Source organism: Rhinoraja longicauda, unplaced genomic scaffold, assembly GCF_053455715.1.
Source record: "Rhinoraja longicauda isolate Sanriku21f unplaced genomic scaffold, sRhiLon1.1 Scf000565, whole genome shotgun sequence".
Lineage (NCBI taxonomy): Eukaryota > Metazoa > Chordata > Chondrichthyes > Rajiformes > Arhynchobatidae > Rhinoraja > Rhinoraja longicauda.
The window spans coordinates 38,753-53,033 of record NW_027601781.1 but is presented as its reverse complement, the minus strand read 5'-3'; the positions used below and the strand labels follow the sequence as shown (position 1 = coordinate 53,033).

General features: G+C 52.5%; 1 protein-coding gene across 3 annotated transcripts in view; it reads right to left on the bottom strand.

Moving 5' to 3' along the window:
• Positions 1 to 483: 483 nt before the first annotated feature.
• LOC144591090 (CD48 antigen-like) overlaps positions 484 to 14,281 on the bottom strand; it is a 40,797-nt gene continuing 26,999 nt past the window's right edge. For all 3 annotated transcript variants that reach the window (XM_078395414.1, XM_078395412.1, XM_078395411.1), the window contains one exon: positions 484 to 1,783. In XM_078395414.1, coding sequence (XP_078251540.1) covers positions 1,575 to 1,783 — 209 coding nt within the window. In that variant the 3' untranslated portion in view covers positions 484 to 1,574. The remainder of the gene's footprint in view (positions 1,784 to 14,281) is intronic.

Sequence of the window (14,281 nt, the reverse complement as noted above, 5' to 3'; positions counted from 1 at the left end):
TGTCGTAGAGAAGAATGATATATCCTTTTTGTTGTCTGAGTTTGATGTGAATTTTGCAAACGGCTTTCATCACGTGTCTTTAAGAATTCAGCGTTCAACGAATGCAAAACGTAATTGAATTTCGCGCCCCCGAGGGCAAGGAAAGGCGTGTTCTGCTTCTGATTTTTATTCACAAAATGCTGGAGTAACTCAGCAGGTCAGGCAGCATCTCGGGAGAGAAGGAATGGGTGACGTTTCGGGTCGAGACCCTTCAAACGTCACCCATTCCTTCTTTCCCGAGATGCTGCCTGACCTGCTGAGTTACTCCAGCATTTTGTGAATAAAAACCTTCGATTTGTACCAGCATCTGCAGTTATCTTCTTATATTATTCTGCTTCTGGTTGATTACTGCGCAAACGCCTCATTAGTGGTTATCCCGCTCAGGTCGGAGTGAGTAGAGTAGCGATTAAATTTTGAAGTGGACCTTTTTGAAATAATAATATATTTCTTTATTTGTCCCACACCGGGGAAATTTAGTGTTACAGCAGCAAAGTGGATAGCAAGAGACCATTCATTATAAATAAAAGTAAAGACAAGGATAAATTGTCATCAATTTACTGTGTATTCCTTAACTGTTACTGTTGACTCGTCTGCTGGGAGCAGTGCTGGTTGTGCAATCTCACAGCAGCGGGAAGCAAGGACCTCCTATATCTCTCCTTCAAACACTTGGGGTGAAGGAGTCTGTCACTGAAGGAACTACTCAGTGCAGTGACAGTGTCCTGCAGGGGTTGGGAGTCGTTGTCCTGCAGCGATGTTAGCTTTGCCATCATCCTCCTCTCTCCCACCGCCTGCACTGAGTCGAGGGGGCAACCCAGGACAGAGCTGGCCTTCCTGACCAGCTTGTCAAGTCTCTTCCCCTCCGCCGCTGAGATGCTGCTGCTCCAGCAGACCACTCCATAGAAAATGGCCGATGCAACCACCGTGTTGTAGAAGGTCCTTAGGAGTGCCCCCTGCACTCCAAAGGACCTGAGTCTCCTCAGCAGATAAAGTCTGCTCTGCCCCTTTTTGTATAGCACATTGGTATTTTCAGTCCAGTCCAGTTTATTGGTGAGGTAAACACCCAGGTACTTATAAGAGTTCACCCTCCCGATGTCCATTCCCTGGATGTTCACCGGTGTCGGGGGACCTGGCTGCTCCTGCGGAAATCCACCACCATCTCCCTGGTTTTCCCCGCGTTGATCTGGAGGCAGTTCCGCTGGCACCAGTCCACAAACTCTTTGATCAGTTTTCTGTACGCCCTGTCATCGTCGCCTGTGATGAGGCCGATGATGGCAGAGTCGTCAGAGAACTTCAGTAGACAGGAGTCTGCAGAGCTGTGCCTGAAGTCCGCAGTGTACAGGGTGAACAAGAATGGACTGTTCCCTGCGGAACCCCAGTGCTGCAGACCACTCTGTCCAAGACCAGGTCCTTTGTCCTCACATACTGTGGTCGGTTGGCAAGGTAGTCCAGAATCCAGGATGTGAGGTGGTGATCCACTGCAGTGCGCTCCAGCTTGACCCCCGCTGAGACATCACGGGGGGGGAGGGGGCGGGGTATCAGGCTGCGTCATCGCGGAGGCGGGCCCCTGTCTGCGTCATCGCGTGGGCGGGATCTCGGGGTTTGTCATCGCGGGGGATTGGATCGCCGTCTACGTCATCGAGGGGCGGGGTCTTGGCATGCGTCATCGCGGGGCGGGATCCCAGGCTGCGTAATCTGGCGAGGCGGGGACTCGGGAAGATAGTGAAATCTTGCAGAGGCTGCAAACCTGAAATAAAGCAAAAGTCAAGAGTGTTTTATTGTCATATGTCCCAGATAGAAAAGCGAAATTAGTTAACGCCCTTCTGACAGTTGTTTCACAAATGTTGCGTGAACCATCTGGCTGTTTTCGTGTGTTTCTGTTTGATTCCTATTTTGGAGCAGGTGTTGGCAAAATGTCGTCATATTCTCCTTCTTTCTTGTATCCCTGAAACTACACCGATTGTCCAGCCTGTGCAAAATCCCAAATTTAAAAATGTCCTTGTGTTCAAGTAATCGTGATCTCACCCTTTGTTTCTTTGTCTTTCCTTCCTTAACACCAGTTTTGGCTTTAAAAGGTCTCCACTGTGCTCAGAAGGTAGACACAAATTGCTGGAGTAACTCAGCGGGACAGGCAGCATCTCTGGAGAGAAGGAATGAGTGAGTTTTCTGGTCAAGACCCTTCTTCAGACTGAGGGCCAGGGGAGAGGGGGGCACAGAGATATGGAAGGGTAAAACGAAACATCAAAATAGTTGCAGATCAAGGAAAATGTAAAGTATATCATTGTTAGCTTGGAGAAGCTGACAACAAAGCAAACAGAGATAAAATGTCAGTAAAATGTCAGTCAGACTGGTCGAGAACTGGGAAGGTAGAGAGAGGGAATTAGGGGATTGCATGTAAGGTCGTAAGGTTTAAGTGCGTGATGCACGGAGTCGCTCAAGCCATCTGGAGGACATGGCAGCTTATAGCAGACACTAACAATACATGCAACAGATACATTCTTACCTTGAAAAAAACGCCAATCTTCCCGCATTTAGCCTCTCCAAACCCTTAAGAATTTTATATGTTTCTATAAGATCCCCCCTCAGTCTTCTAAATTCCAGCGAGTATAAGCCTAGTCTATCCAGTCTTTCTTCATATAAAAGTCCTGCCATCCCAGGGATCAATCTGGTGAACCTTCTCTGTACTCCCTCTAAGGCTAGAATGTCTTTCCTCAGATTAGGAGACCAAAACTGTACACAATACTCCAGGTGCGGTCTCACCAAGGCCCTGTACAACTGCAGCAGAACCTCCCTGCTCCTATACTCAATCCTCTTGCTATAAATGCTAACATACCATTCGCTTTCTTCACTGCCTGCTGCACCTGCACGCTTGCTTTCAATGACTGGTGCACCATGACACCCAGGTCACGTTGCATCTCCCCTTTTCCTAATCGGTCACCATTCAGGTAATACTCTGCTTTCCTGTTCTTGCCGCCAAAGTGGATAACCTCACATTTATCCACATTATATTCCATCTGCCATGCATTTGCCCACTCGCCTAATCTATCCAAGTCACTCTGCAGCCTCCTAGCATCCTCCTCGCAGCTAACACTGCCACCTAGCTTCGTGTCATCTGCAAACTTAGAGATGTTGCATTCAATTCCCTCGTCCAAATCATTAATATATATTGTAAATAACTGGGGTCCCAGCCTAATGGTCTGCATCCCAGGGTCCTCAGGGAGGTGGCTCTAGAAATAGTGGACACATTGGTGATCATTTTCCAATGTTTAATAGATTCATGATCAGTTCCTGTGGATTGGAGGATAGCTAATGTTATCCCACTTTTCAATAAAGGAGCGAGAGAAAACAGGGAATTACAGACCAGTTAGCTTGATTTCGGTGGTGGGAAAGACGCTGGAATAGGTTAGGTAAAGGGAAGGTGCAGCGAGACCTGTGTGGCCTTGTACACCAGTCACTGAATGTTGGCGTGCAGGTACAGCAGGCAGTGAAGAAAGCTAATGGCATGTTAGCCTTCATAACGAGAGGATTTCAGTATAGGAGTAAAGAGGTTCTGCAGTTGTATAGGGCCCTGGTAAGACAACATCTGGAGTATTGTGTTCAGTTTTGGTCTCCTAATTTGAGGAAGGGCATCCTTGTAATTGAGGCAGTGCAGCGTAGGTTCACGAGATTGATCCCTGGGATGGCGGGACTATCATATGAGGAAAGATTGAAAAGACTAGGCTTGTATTCACTGGAGTTTAGAAGGATGAGAGGGGATCTTATAGAGACATATAGAATTATAAAAGGACTGGACAAGCTAGACGCAGGAAAAATGTTCCCAATGTTGGGGGAGTCCAGAACCAGGGGCCACGGTCTTAGAATAAAGGGGAGGCCATTTAAAACTGAGGTGAGATGGAACTTTTCCACCCAGAGAGTTGTGAATTTGTGGAATTCTCTGCCACAGAGGGCAGTGGAGGCCAAATCACTGGATGGATTTAAGAGAGAGTTAGATAGAGCTCTAGGGGCTCGTGGAATCAAGGGATATGGGGAGAAGGCAGGCACAGGTTACTGATTGTGGATGATCAGCCATGATCACAATGAATGGCGGTGCTGTCTTGAAGGGCCAAATGGCCTCCTCCTGCACCTATTTTCTATGTTTCATGTAGTTAGGAACTGCAGATGCTCGTTTACACTGGAGATAGACACAAAGTGCTGGAGTAACTCAGCGGGACAGGCAGCATCTCTGGAGAGAAGAAATGGGTGACGTTGGGGAAGCTGGAGGGATAGACAGAGAGGAAATGCCAGGGTGATCTTAGACCTGTAACAGTCCTTGTAGCAAAGACCAGAACAAGAAAAAACAGATTATGTCAGTCATAGTCATACAGCGTGGAAACAGGCCCTTCGGCCCACCTTGCCCATGCCAACCAATGTGTCCCATCTCTACGAGTTCTACCTGCCTGTGTTTGGTCCATACCACCAGGGCCTGTTTCCCCTCTGTATGACTCAATGACTATAATTGGGCCAAAGGGCCTGTTACCAACCCTTATGGTCCTGTGACTCTATAAAAGTGTATTAATAGAAATAATATCCAAAAATCCCAAGACGCCTGTCCACCACCATCAAAGTCCAGAACATTCTGGATTATTGAAATGTTACTGTATGAATTCGGGCGGCACGGTGGCGCAGCGGTAGAGTTGCTGCCTCACAGCGCCAGAGACCCAGGTTCGATCCCGACCACGGGCGTTGTCTGTACGGAGTTTGTACGTTCTCCCCGTGACCTGCGCGGTTTTCTCCGAGATCTTCGGTTTCCTCTCGCGCTCCAAAGACGTGCAGGTTTGTAGGTTAATTGGCTTGGTATCAGTGTAAAATTGTCCCTAGTGTGTGTAGGATAGTGTTAGTGTGCGGGGATCGCTTGTCGGTGCGGACTCGGTGGGCCGAAGGGCCTGCTTCCGCCCTGTATCTCTACATAGAAACATAGAAAATAGGTGCAGGAGGAGGCCATTTGGCCCTTCGAGCCAGCACCGCCATTCAATATGATCATGGCTGATCATCCAGAATCAGGATCCAATCTCTGCTTTCTCCCCATATCCCTTGATTCTGTTAGCCCGAAGAGCTAAACTAAAGTAAACTAAAGATATTGTCAAGCTGGAAAAGGTTCAGAAAAGATTTACGAGGATGTTGCCAGGACTAGAGGGTGTGAGGTATAGGGAGAGGTTGGGGCAGGCTGGGTCTCTATTCCTTGGAGCGCAGGAGAATGAGGGGTGATCTTATAGATGTGTATAAAATTTTGAGGGGAATAGATCGGGTAGACGCACAGAGTCTCCTGCCCAGAGTAGGGGAATCGAGGACCAGAGGACACGGGTTTAGGGGGGAGGGGGGGAAAGATTTATTAGGAATCTGAGGGATAACTTTTTCACACAGAAGGTGGTGGGTGTATGGAACGAGCTGCCAGAGGAGGCAGTTGAGGCTGGGACTACCCCAACATTTAAGGAACAGTTAGACAGGTACATGGATAGGAGGAATATGGACAAAGCTCGGGCAGGTGGGACTAGTGTAAATGGGGCATGTTGGCCGGTGTGGGCAAATTGGGCCGAATGGCCTGTTTCCAAGCTGTGTCACTATGACTCTATTCCGGTAAAGGTCAATGATTAGAATCTGCAATTTTTTTGTCCGTTGTAGATAGCGATCAATGTTGCGAAGGATAAATATTTACCCGATGAGACCACACATATAACGATTGAAATGGGAGATGAGGGACAAGCATCTCTTGCCATGGTGGACAGTGCGATCTACATCCTCAACAGCAAGAATAAACTTACAGCCAAACAGGTACGTTTAGTTCGGTTTTGTTTATTGCCACATATTGCCATATAGTCCTACAGCATGGAAACAGGCCCTTCGGCCCAACTTGCCCATGCCGACCAACGTGCCCCATCTCTACGGGACCTACTTGCCTGTGTTTGGTCCATACCACCAGGGCCTGTTTCCCCTCTGTATGACTCAATGACTATAATTGGGCCAAAGGGCCTGTTTCCAACCCTTATGGTCCTGTGACTCTATAAAAGTGTCTTAATAGAAATAATATCCAAAAATCCCAAAACGCCTGTCCACCACCATCAAAGTCCGGAACATTCTGCGTTATTGAAATGTTACTGTGTGTATTAGGGTGGCATAGTGGCGCAGCGGTAGAGCTGCCGACTCACAGCGCCAGAGTCCCGGGTTCGGTCCTGACCACTTTTTTTTCTTTCTTTTTTTTGATATAAAAGTTTTATTCCAAAGAAAAACATACAAACATACTAAGCAAAATGTGATCAAACAAAAGCCGCCTGTATCGGCAGTTTACAAATTAAACAATTATCACATTAAAATCCCGCCATCTCTGTCGACAATATACATTCAACCCCCCGCGGCGACCAGCGTTCCCGGAAGGCCTCCAGAGTCCCCGTGGACACCGTGTGTTCCCTCTCCAGGGACACGCGGGCACGGACGTAAGCCCGGAACAGGGGTAGGCAGCCGACTTCTGTGAGGCCGTCGACTGCCCGCTGCCTGGACCCGCGAATGGCCATCTTGGCCAGGCCCAGGAGCAAACCGACAGGGAGACCCCCTCCTCCCTCCTGACCCTCCCCCCTCTGTACCGGGTGCCCAAAAATTAAAAGCGTAGGGCTAAAATGGAACCAGAACATGAGGAGCAGCCCCTTCAGATACTGGAACAGGGGCTGTAACCTCACGCACTCTGTATACAAATGGTACACGGTCTCCTCCTCGCCGCAGAAGCGACAGGCGGCAGACGAGACCGTGAACCGGCTCAAGTACCTGTTACAGGCTATAGCCTTATGCAACACTCTCCACCCCAGGTCCCCGATGTAAAGCGGGAGGACCCCCTTATTTAGAGACCTCCACTGGGGACCGCTCCCGCCATCAGGTGGTAACACGGACCGCCAGGGCGTGTCCGGACGGAAGACGAGAGCGAGGAAGTGGAGAGTGTGCAGGAGCAGCCTGTACAAAACGCGCCTCTCCGCGTCACGGAACGGCACGCTGGGCATCTGGGAAAGGCGGCTCATATTGCGTGGGGCCGGCTCTCGGGAAGGGACCCGGGCCGTGGGCCCGATGAGCAATTCCGACGGAGCGGGGTTAAGCCCGGTCGGAATCGCTCCACGCACACGCCTCTCCTCGACACCCACCGTGACAGGGTGAGGACCGGCCCCCCTCACAACCACAGCACCCCCCTCCCCCTGAGGAGCAGCGCCCTGGCTGAAGGTGACCAAATTCCTGGCTCTCAGGAGATCACGGTAAAAACCAGGCAACTCCCGCCTAGCGCGCTGACTCATGCCCGCTACCGGGAGCCGTGATCCCTCCTGGAGGCAGCGCCCCCGGCAGAAAAAGTACGTGGCCAGCGAGTGCCTTCTGGGAGGGCACTCGGAGTACACGTACCTCTGCAGGGTCCTGAGTCGGAGGGCCGCCACCTGAGTGCGGACGCAGACCAGCGCCTGACCGCCCTCCTCCAACGGGAGACTCAGAACCCCAGCAGAGACCCAGTGGTTCCTCTCACCCCAGAAGAAGTTAACTAACCTCCTCTGTCTCATGGCGATGAAACGAGAGGACGGGACCAGAGTGGCCAGCCGGTACCACAGCAGAGAGGCCACCAGCTGGTTTATGACCAAAGCCCTACCCCGATATGATAACACACCAAGGAGGCCTGACCAGCGCCCCACACGGGCAACCACCTTCGCCTCCAGCTCCTGCCAATTCGCCTGCCAAGCCCCCTCAGTGGGACTCGGGTAGATCCCCAGATAGAGGAGGTGCGTGGTGCTCCACGCAAAAACTGCCATCTCCTCCGGCAGGGAGTCCACCTGCCACTGACCCACCAAGAGCCCAGCACACTTCCCCCAGTTGATCCTGGCGGAGGATGCGGCTGAGAACACCCGCTGGCACTCACGCATCCTCCGCAGGTCAACCGGGTCGGTGAACATTAGTAGCACATCGTCGACGTAGGCCGAGAGAACCACCTCCACCCCCGGCCCCGGCAAAGCCAAACCTGCCAGCCGCCTCCGTAGGAGGCACAGGAATGGCTCCATACAGAGGGAATAAAGCTGGCCGGACATGGGGCATCCATGACGAACCCCCCTCCCAAAGTGAATGGGAGCCAACAAAGAGCCATTGACCTTGACCAGGCACTCTGCAGCAGCGTATAGGAGCCGGACCAGGGCCACAAAATGGGGTCCGAATCCAAACGCCCGCAGAGTCCCGAGAAGGTAGTCGTGTCCCACCCGGTCATACGCCTTCTCCTGGTCAAGGGAGAGAAAGGCGACTGACTGACCAGCCCTCTGGCACAGATGGATCAGGTCCCGTACCAGATGGATATTGTCCTGGATGGACCGGCCCGGGACTGTGTAGGACAGGTCAGGGTGGATCACATGCGACAGCACGGGCCCCAGGCGATTGGCCAATGCCCGTGCAAAGACTTTGTAACCCGTACTGAGAAGAGAGACAGGGCGCCAGTTCTTCAAGAGGCGGAGATCGCCCTTCTTGGGCAGCAAGACCACGACTGCCCTGTGCCACGAGAAGGGCATTTCCCCGGTCGCCAGGCTCTCCCCCAACACCTTCATATAGTCGCCCCCTAGGACATCCCAGAAGGCTCGAAGAAACTCCACAGTCAGCCCATCCAGCCCCGGAGACTTGCCCCTCCTGAGCTGGTGCAGGGCACCAGTCAACTCCTCCAGAGTTAGGGGATCATCAAGGCGCTCGGCCACCTCTTTGCACACTACGGGTAAGCCCTCCCACAGCACCCCTTGTGCCTCCCCACTAGATGTTCCTCGGAGAACAGAGTGTCATAGAACGACCAAACTGAGGCACCGATCCTCTCCGGATCCGTGACGGAGGGGCCATCGTCTGCAAGCAACTTGACAAACTGCCTGCGGGCACCTCGGCACTTCTCCAGGGAGAAGAAAAAGGGGGAGGCGCGGTCCAGATCGTTCAACATCTGGACTCGCGACCTCACATACGCGCCCCGGGACCTCCTCAGCTGCAAGTCCCTCAGTGCCCCTTTCTTCTCCTGGTACTCCTCCCACTCACACGAGTCCCCCTCCGTCTGACCCAGGCGAGACTCCGAGTCGAGCAACTCTCTCTCAAGCCGTCCGATCTTGGAGTCCCGCCCCTTGGTCGACCCCCTCATGTAGTCCTGGCAAAACAGACGGACGTAAGCCTTCCCTACATCCCACCACTGCCTTAGGGAAGGGAAACGCCCCTGCTTTTCCCTCCACTCCGCCCAGAACTGCTTGAATGAATCCCGGAACCGGCGTTCCTCCAGCAGCCGGTTGTTGAAGTGCCAGTACGCGGACCCTGCCTGTGTGCGCGTCGGGATAAAGTCCACTCGCACCAGGCAGTGGTCCGAGCACGGCTCCAACCGCATGGAGGCTGCCGAGACACAGGACACATAAGCCTTAGACACATATACACGGTCAATACGGGAACCACCCCCCTTAAACCTGTACGAGAAGGCACTGGAGTTGGGATGGAAATTCCTCCAAGCATCTACTAGCTCAAAAGAATCCACCAACTCCCTTAATGTCTTGACCGCTGCCGGATCGCGCTGAATGCCAGAGCGATCTCTCGCCTCAAGGGTACAATTAAAATCACCCCCCAGGAAAACACACTCCCCCCGATCGATAGTGTTCAACAGCTCGGTCACTTCTTGTGTTAACCGCGTCTGCATAGCACCGCTCTTGGGGGCGTACACATTAATAAAGTGTAACGGCACGCCATCCAGGCACACGGCCAGACACAACAACCAGCCTGGTACTATGTCCTGCACCTTGACGATCTCCGGCTGGAAAGATGGGGCCAACAGGAAGGCCACTCCACTCGAAATGGAGGTGAGATGGCTCATGTAGACTCCCCCTTCCCACTCCAGGAGCCAGGTGGGCTCGTCACTAGCCACAGTGTGTGTTTCCTGCAGGAACCTCACCGCGTACCTCCCGTCCCTCAGCACCGAGAGATGGTGAAACCTACGGAGAGACCCCCTGCCCCCATTAATATTCAGGCTGGCTATAGTGAGCTTCATTTTGAAAGCGCACAAGAACTTTTACCAGCCCCCCGTGATGGAATGGAGCCTCCCCGAGCCCTCTGCCCTTTCTTTAGGGACTTAAAAAGCTCTTGGAGCTGGCGCCGCTCATTTTTCAATACACCTGCCTCGTTCTCCTCCTCCTGAAGGATGGCATAAATGGACTGCAAGGGTACCGTCAGGTCCGACCAGCGGTCAACAGCCAGATCTGCCTTATTCCTCTTCCCTCTGCTGTCCCTCAGAAAGCTCCGGAGTTCCCAAATATCAACAAGCCGACACATGGGGCTGCGGGTGGGACAGTCCATCAACTCACTGTCGCTGGACTCCACGTCCCCTCCTCCTCCCACTCAATGTCTGAGCCCGAGTCTGGATAGTTCTGACTCCCAGCCGCCTCGCTCACCCCTCCCTGTGAGGTGGGCGGGTCGGCCACATCACCCGGTCCCTCCTCCGTCACCATCCCACCCCCAGGATCAGTGACGGGGGCAGGTACCGGTACCTCTAACTGTGGCAAGCTGCCTGGTAAATGGCCAGGCTCCTGCACACCCCCACCGCCCTCTGTAACCGGATTGGGGAGCAGTGATGTCGGAGGAAGTCTCCGGGGCGGGCAGTGAGAGGGCACGTCTGGAGTCCGACCGAAGGACCCGATCCGAAATGACCCTGTCCTCCTTCGCACACAGGGCACCCGCCCCAGCACCGTCACCCAGAGAGTCCCCGTCCCCCACCACCAGGGGAACCATCTCGCTCTGGCCCTCAGGGGGCGATGTTCCCGGAGTCTCCCCTGCTCCCTCAGCCGGTGGGGCAGCACACCCCTCAATAGGACTCGTAGCCTCAACAGGGAGCATGGGCTGGGGACCCACCCCCACACTCAAGTCCCCCCCATCAATCTTCCCCTGGTCACCCTCTAAGCCAGCGGACGCAATCCCTGGGGGAACAGCCCCCTCGGGTAGTGTGTCACCACTCTCAGGTGGTCCGTGCACTACAGAGGCATCCTCCTGCCCACAGGAAGCGTGCACTGGGAGCTCTGCCTCAACAGGGGAGAAACGCCTCCCTTCAGGTCGCCCCTGACCTTCAGGGCCGTTCTCCGTGTCAGAGGACGCACGCCTCCTCCTCTTATAACCACTAGGATGCGGTGGTACAGTCAGCTCCATTGCTGAAGCCTGTTCCTCCGCCCCACCATCTACCTGCTCATCCTGGGCCACCTTGGTAGAGCTGGCAGCCCGGGGCTTGGGACAATTCCTGCGGAAATGCCCCACCTCTTTGCATGCATGGCAGCGTGCTTGGCCCGTGTTACAAAACACGCGATAGCAGAATCCTTCCCATTCAACCTCAAAACTCCCCTCCATATCAATCCCCTGTGCCAGCTGTATGTACACGTGGCGATTGAACGTTAATACATGCTGCATCTCGGGATCATCCAACCTATGCAACAGTTTGGTGGGCCCAGACCGCACCTCCCCCAGCTTAGTTACATGTGGGAGCAGGAGCGCGTCCGGAACATAAGTGGGAACGTTGGACAGCATGACCGGCAGCACGGGCCGTCCCCATGGGTCCACCGCCATGTAAATCCCAGCCACCGTGATCCCCCTTTCCAGTGCGGTAGCCACCGACTGCTCAGTCTTTAGGATGACAACAGCCTTCCCACTGACCACCGCGCCTGCGATTATGGCCTTCTTGCCAACAGTCTCCCCCAGCGCGGTTAGCACAGCCTTGAAGGTAATGTTGCCCTGCAAGGTCACTTTCACCTCATATATACGCCCCAATGACTCATGGCCCTTAGTCACGGAGACTGCCGACTGTACGGCAGCTGCATAATTCTTAGGGGCCGCCATCTTTAGGGCGTGGAGCAAAACAAAACGTCTCAGTATTTTATAAGTCAAAGCAGTCTTTCTGCTATTGCTGCACCTCCACGCATTTGCAGCAGTTTAAAGTCTTGTGAAGGTTTTCCTGGCAAAGCAACAGAAGCAGTCTCCTCCTGATAAGATAGGGAAAAGTCCGTGCCAATCCTCCCGTCGTAGAAAATGGAGCTTCCGGAGGCTTCTTCCCCAGGTCTCGGTCGCCCTCCCGGCTTCAACGAAAATCCAATGCACTGTTGCCGTACTTACCCGGCACACCTGGACCGGGCAAAGTCGGTGTGGGAGGGAGCTTTCCGATGCTACAGACCACAAACACCGCTCCAGACTCAGCTCCCACCAGTTCAAGTGCAACTTGGCCTTCCGCCAGCCACTGCCGCTCCTACGATTTTCAGAAACACGAACAAATCCTCCCTAATTAGAGGACTCTTTCAACAAAGAGAGTCTCTGCTTTCCGACAGAACTCCAAAAAGCAAATTCTGACTGCTTTTGTTTGTCCTCGCCTAACAAATCCTTCGAAAATAATCAAATCCTCACAGCCAGCGCCAGACACCCACGTCCGATCCTGACTTCGGGTGCTGTCTGTGTGGAGTTTGCACGTTTGTTGTGTGGGCTTGCTCCGGTTTCCTCCCACATCCCAATGACATGCGGGTTTGTAGACTGATTGGCCATTGTAAATTGCTCCTGGTGTGAAAGCAGTGGGAGAGGGCAAGATTACATAGAACTAATGGGTGATCAATGGTAGGAATGGACCTGGTGGACTATGAGGCAGCAACTCTATCAGCTTCCCCTCTGACGTGGGAACATGTACCAAGCACCCAATTCATGGCACAAAGAGTTGGGTTTAGTTTTTAGGATTGATGTGAAGTGACGTTGAAATGTAAATTCTCTAATACAAGATATGTAGGAAGGCACTGCAGTTACTGTTTTAAACCGAAGATACAAAACAAAATGCTGGAGTAACTCAGCGGGACAGGCAGTAACTTTGGAGAGAAGGAATGGGTGACGTTTTGGAATGATACATTTCTTCAGACCCTGAATTCTGAAGAAGGGTCTCAACCTGAAACGTCAGCCATTCCTTCTCTCCAGAGATGCTGCCCGTCCCGCTGAGTTACTCCAGCAATTTGTGTTTATCTTCTCAATTACAAGAGCACCCTCCCCACCACCCTCCATTCTGGATTAACAACATAATTCCTATATAAGGATGACCGGAACTGGACACGATACTCAAATGCGATCTCTCCAATGTCTTGCGCAGTTGCAACATGACCTTGCTAATGTTGATTTTTCTTTTCTATTTCCGTCGGCTCCTAGTTTCTCATCATGCATGACGAATCACATGGTGGGGGGTTGACTGAAAGTGGGCCGTCAGCTAAATGCTCACTTCTCTTCGAGAAAGCACTTACTATGGCTGCCTGTTCATCGGGACCATCTTCGGTCGTAGTTTTGTCGTAGTTTTTGGCCAGAATTCAGCCAGAGACTCCGAAGCCAAAATGGCCACCAAACTTGCAACACCTCAGCCCCAACCAAAAATCTTTATGAATGGCACCACATAATTACAGTGCTTAATCACATCAGGGTACTTAACTTCATCCCAATAAACGTATTGCAGCTGCAAACCTCACGCTACATACCACAACATACATACACTGCCATAGACAATAGACAATAGACAATAGGTGCAGGAGTAGGCCATTCAGCCCTTCGAGCCAGCACCGCCATTCAATGCGATCATGGCTGATCACTCTCAATCAGTACCCCGTTCCTGCCTTCTCCCCATATCCCCTCACTCCGCTATCCTTAAGAGCTCTATCCAGCTCTCTCTTGAAAGCATCCAACGAACTGGCCTCCACTGCCTTCTGAGGCAGAGAATTCCACAACTTCACCACCCTCTGACTGAAAAAGTTCTTCCTCATCTCCGTTCTAAATGGCCTACCCCTTATTCTTAAACTGTGGCCCCTTGTTCTGGACTCCCCCAACATTGGGAACATGTTATCTGCCTCTAATGTGTCCAATCCCCTAATTATCTTATATGTTTCAATAAGATCCCCCCTCATCCTTCTAAATTCCAGTGTATACAAGCCCAATCGCTCCAGCCTTTCAACATACGACAGTCCCGCCATTCCGGGAATTAACCTAGTGAACCTACGCTGCACGCCCTCCATAGCAAGAGTATCCTTCCTCAAATTTGGAGACCAAAACTGCACACAGTGCTCCAGGTGCGGTCTCACCAGGGCCCGGTACAACTGTAGAAGGACCTCTTTGCTCCTATACTCAACTCCTCTTGTTACGAAGGCCAACATTCCATTGGCTTTCTTCACTGCCTGCTGTACCTGCATGCTTCCTTTCATTGACT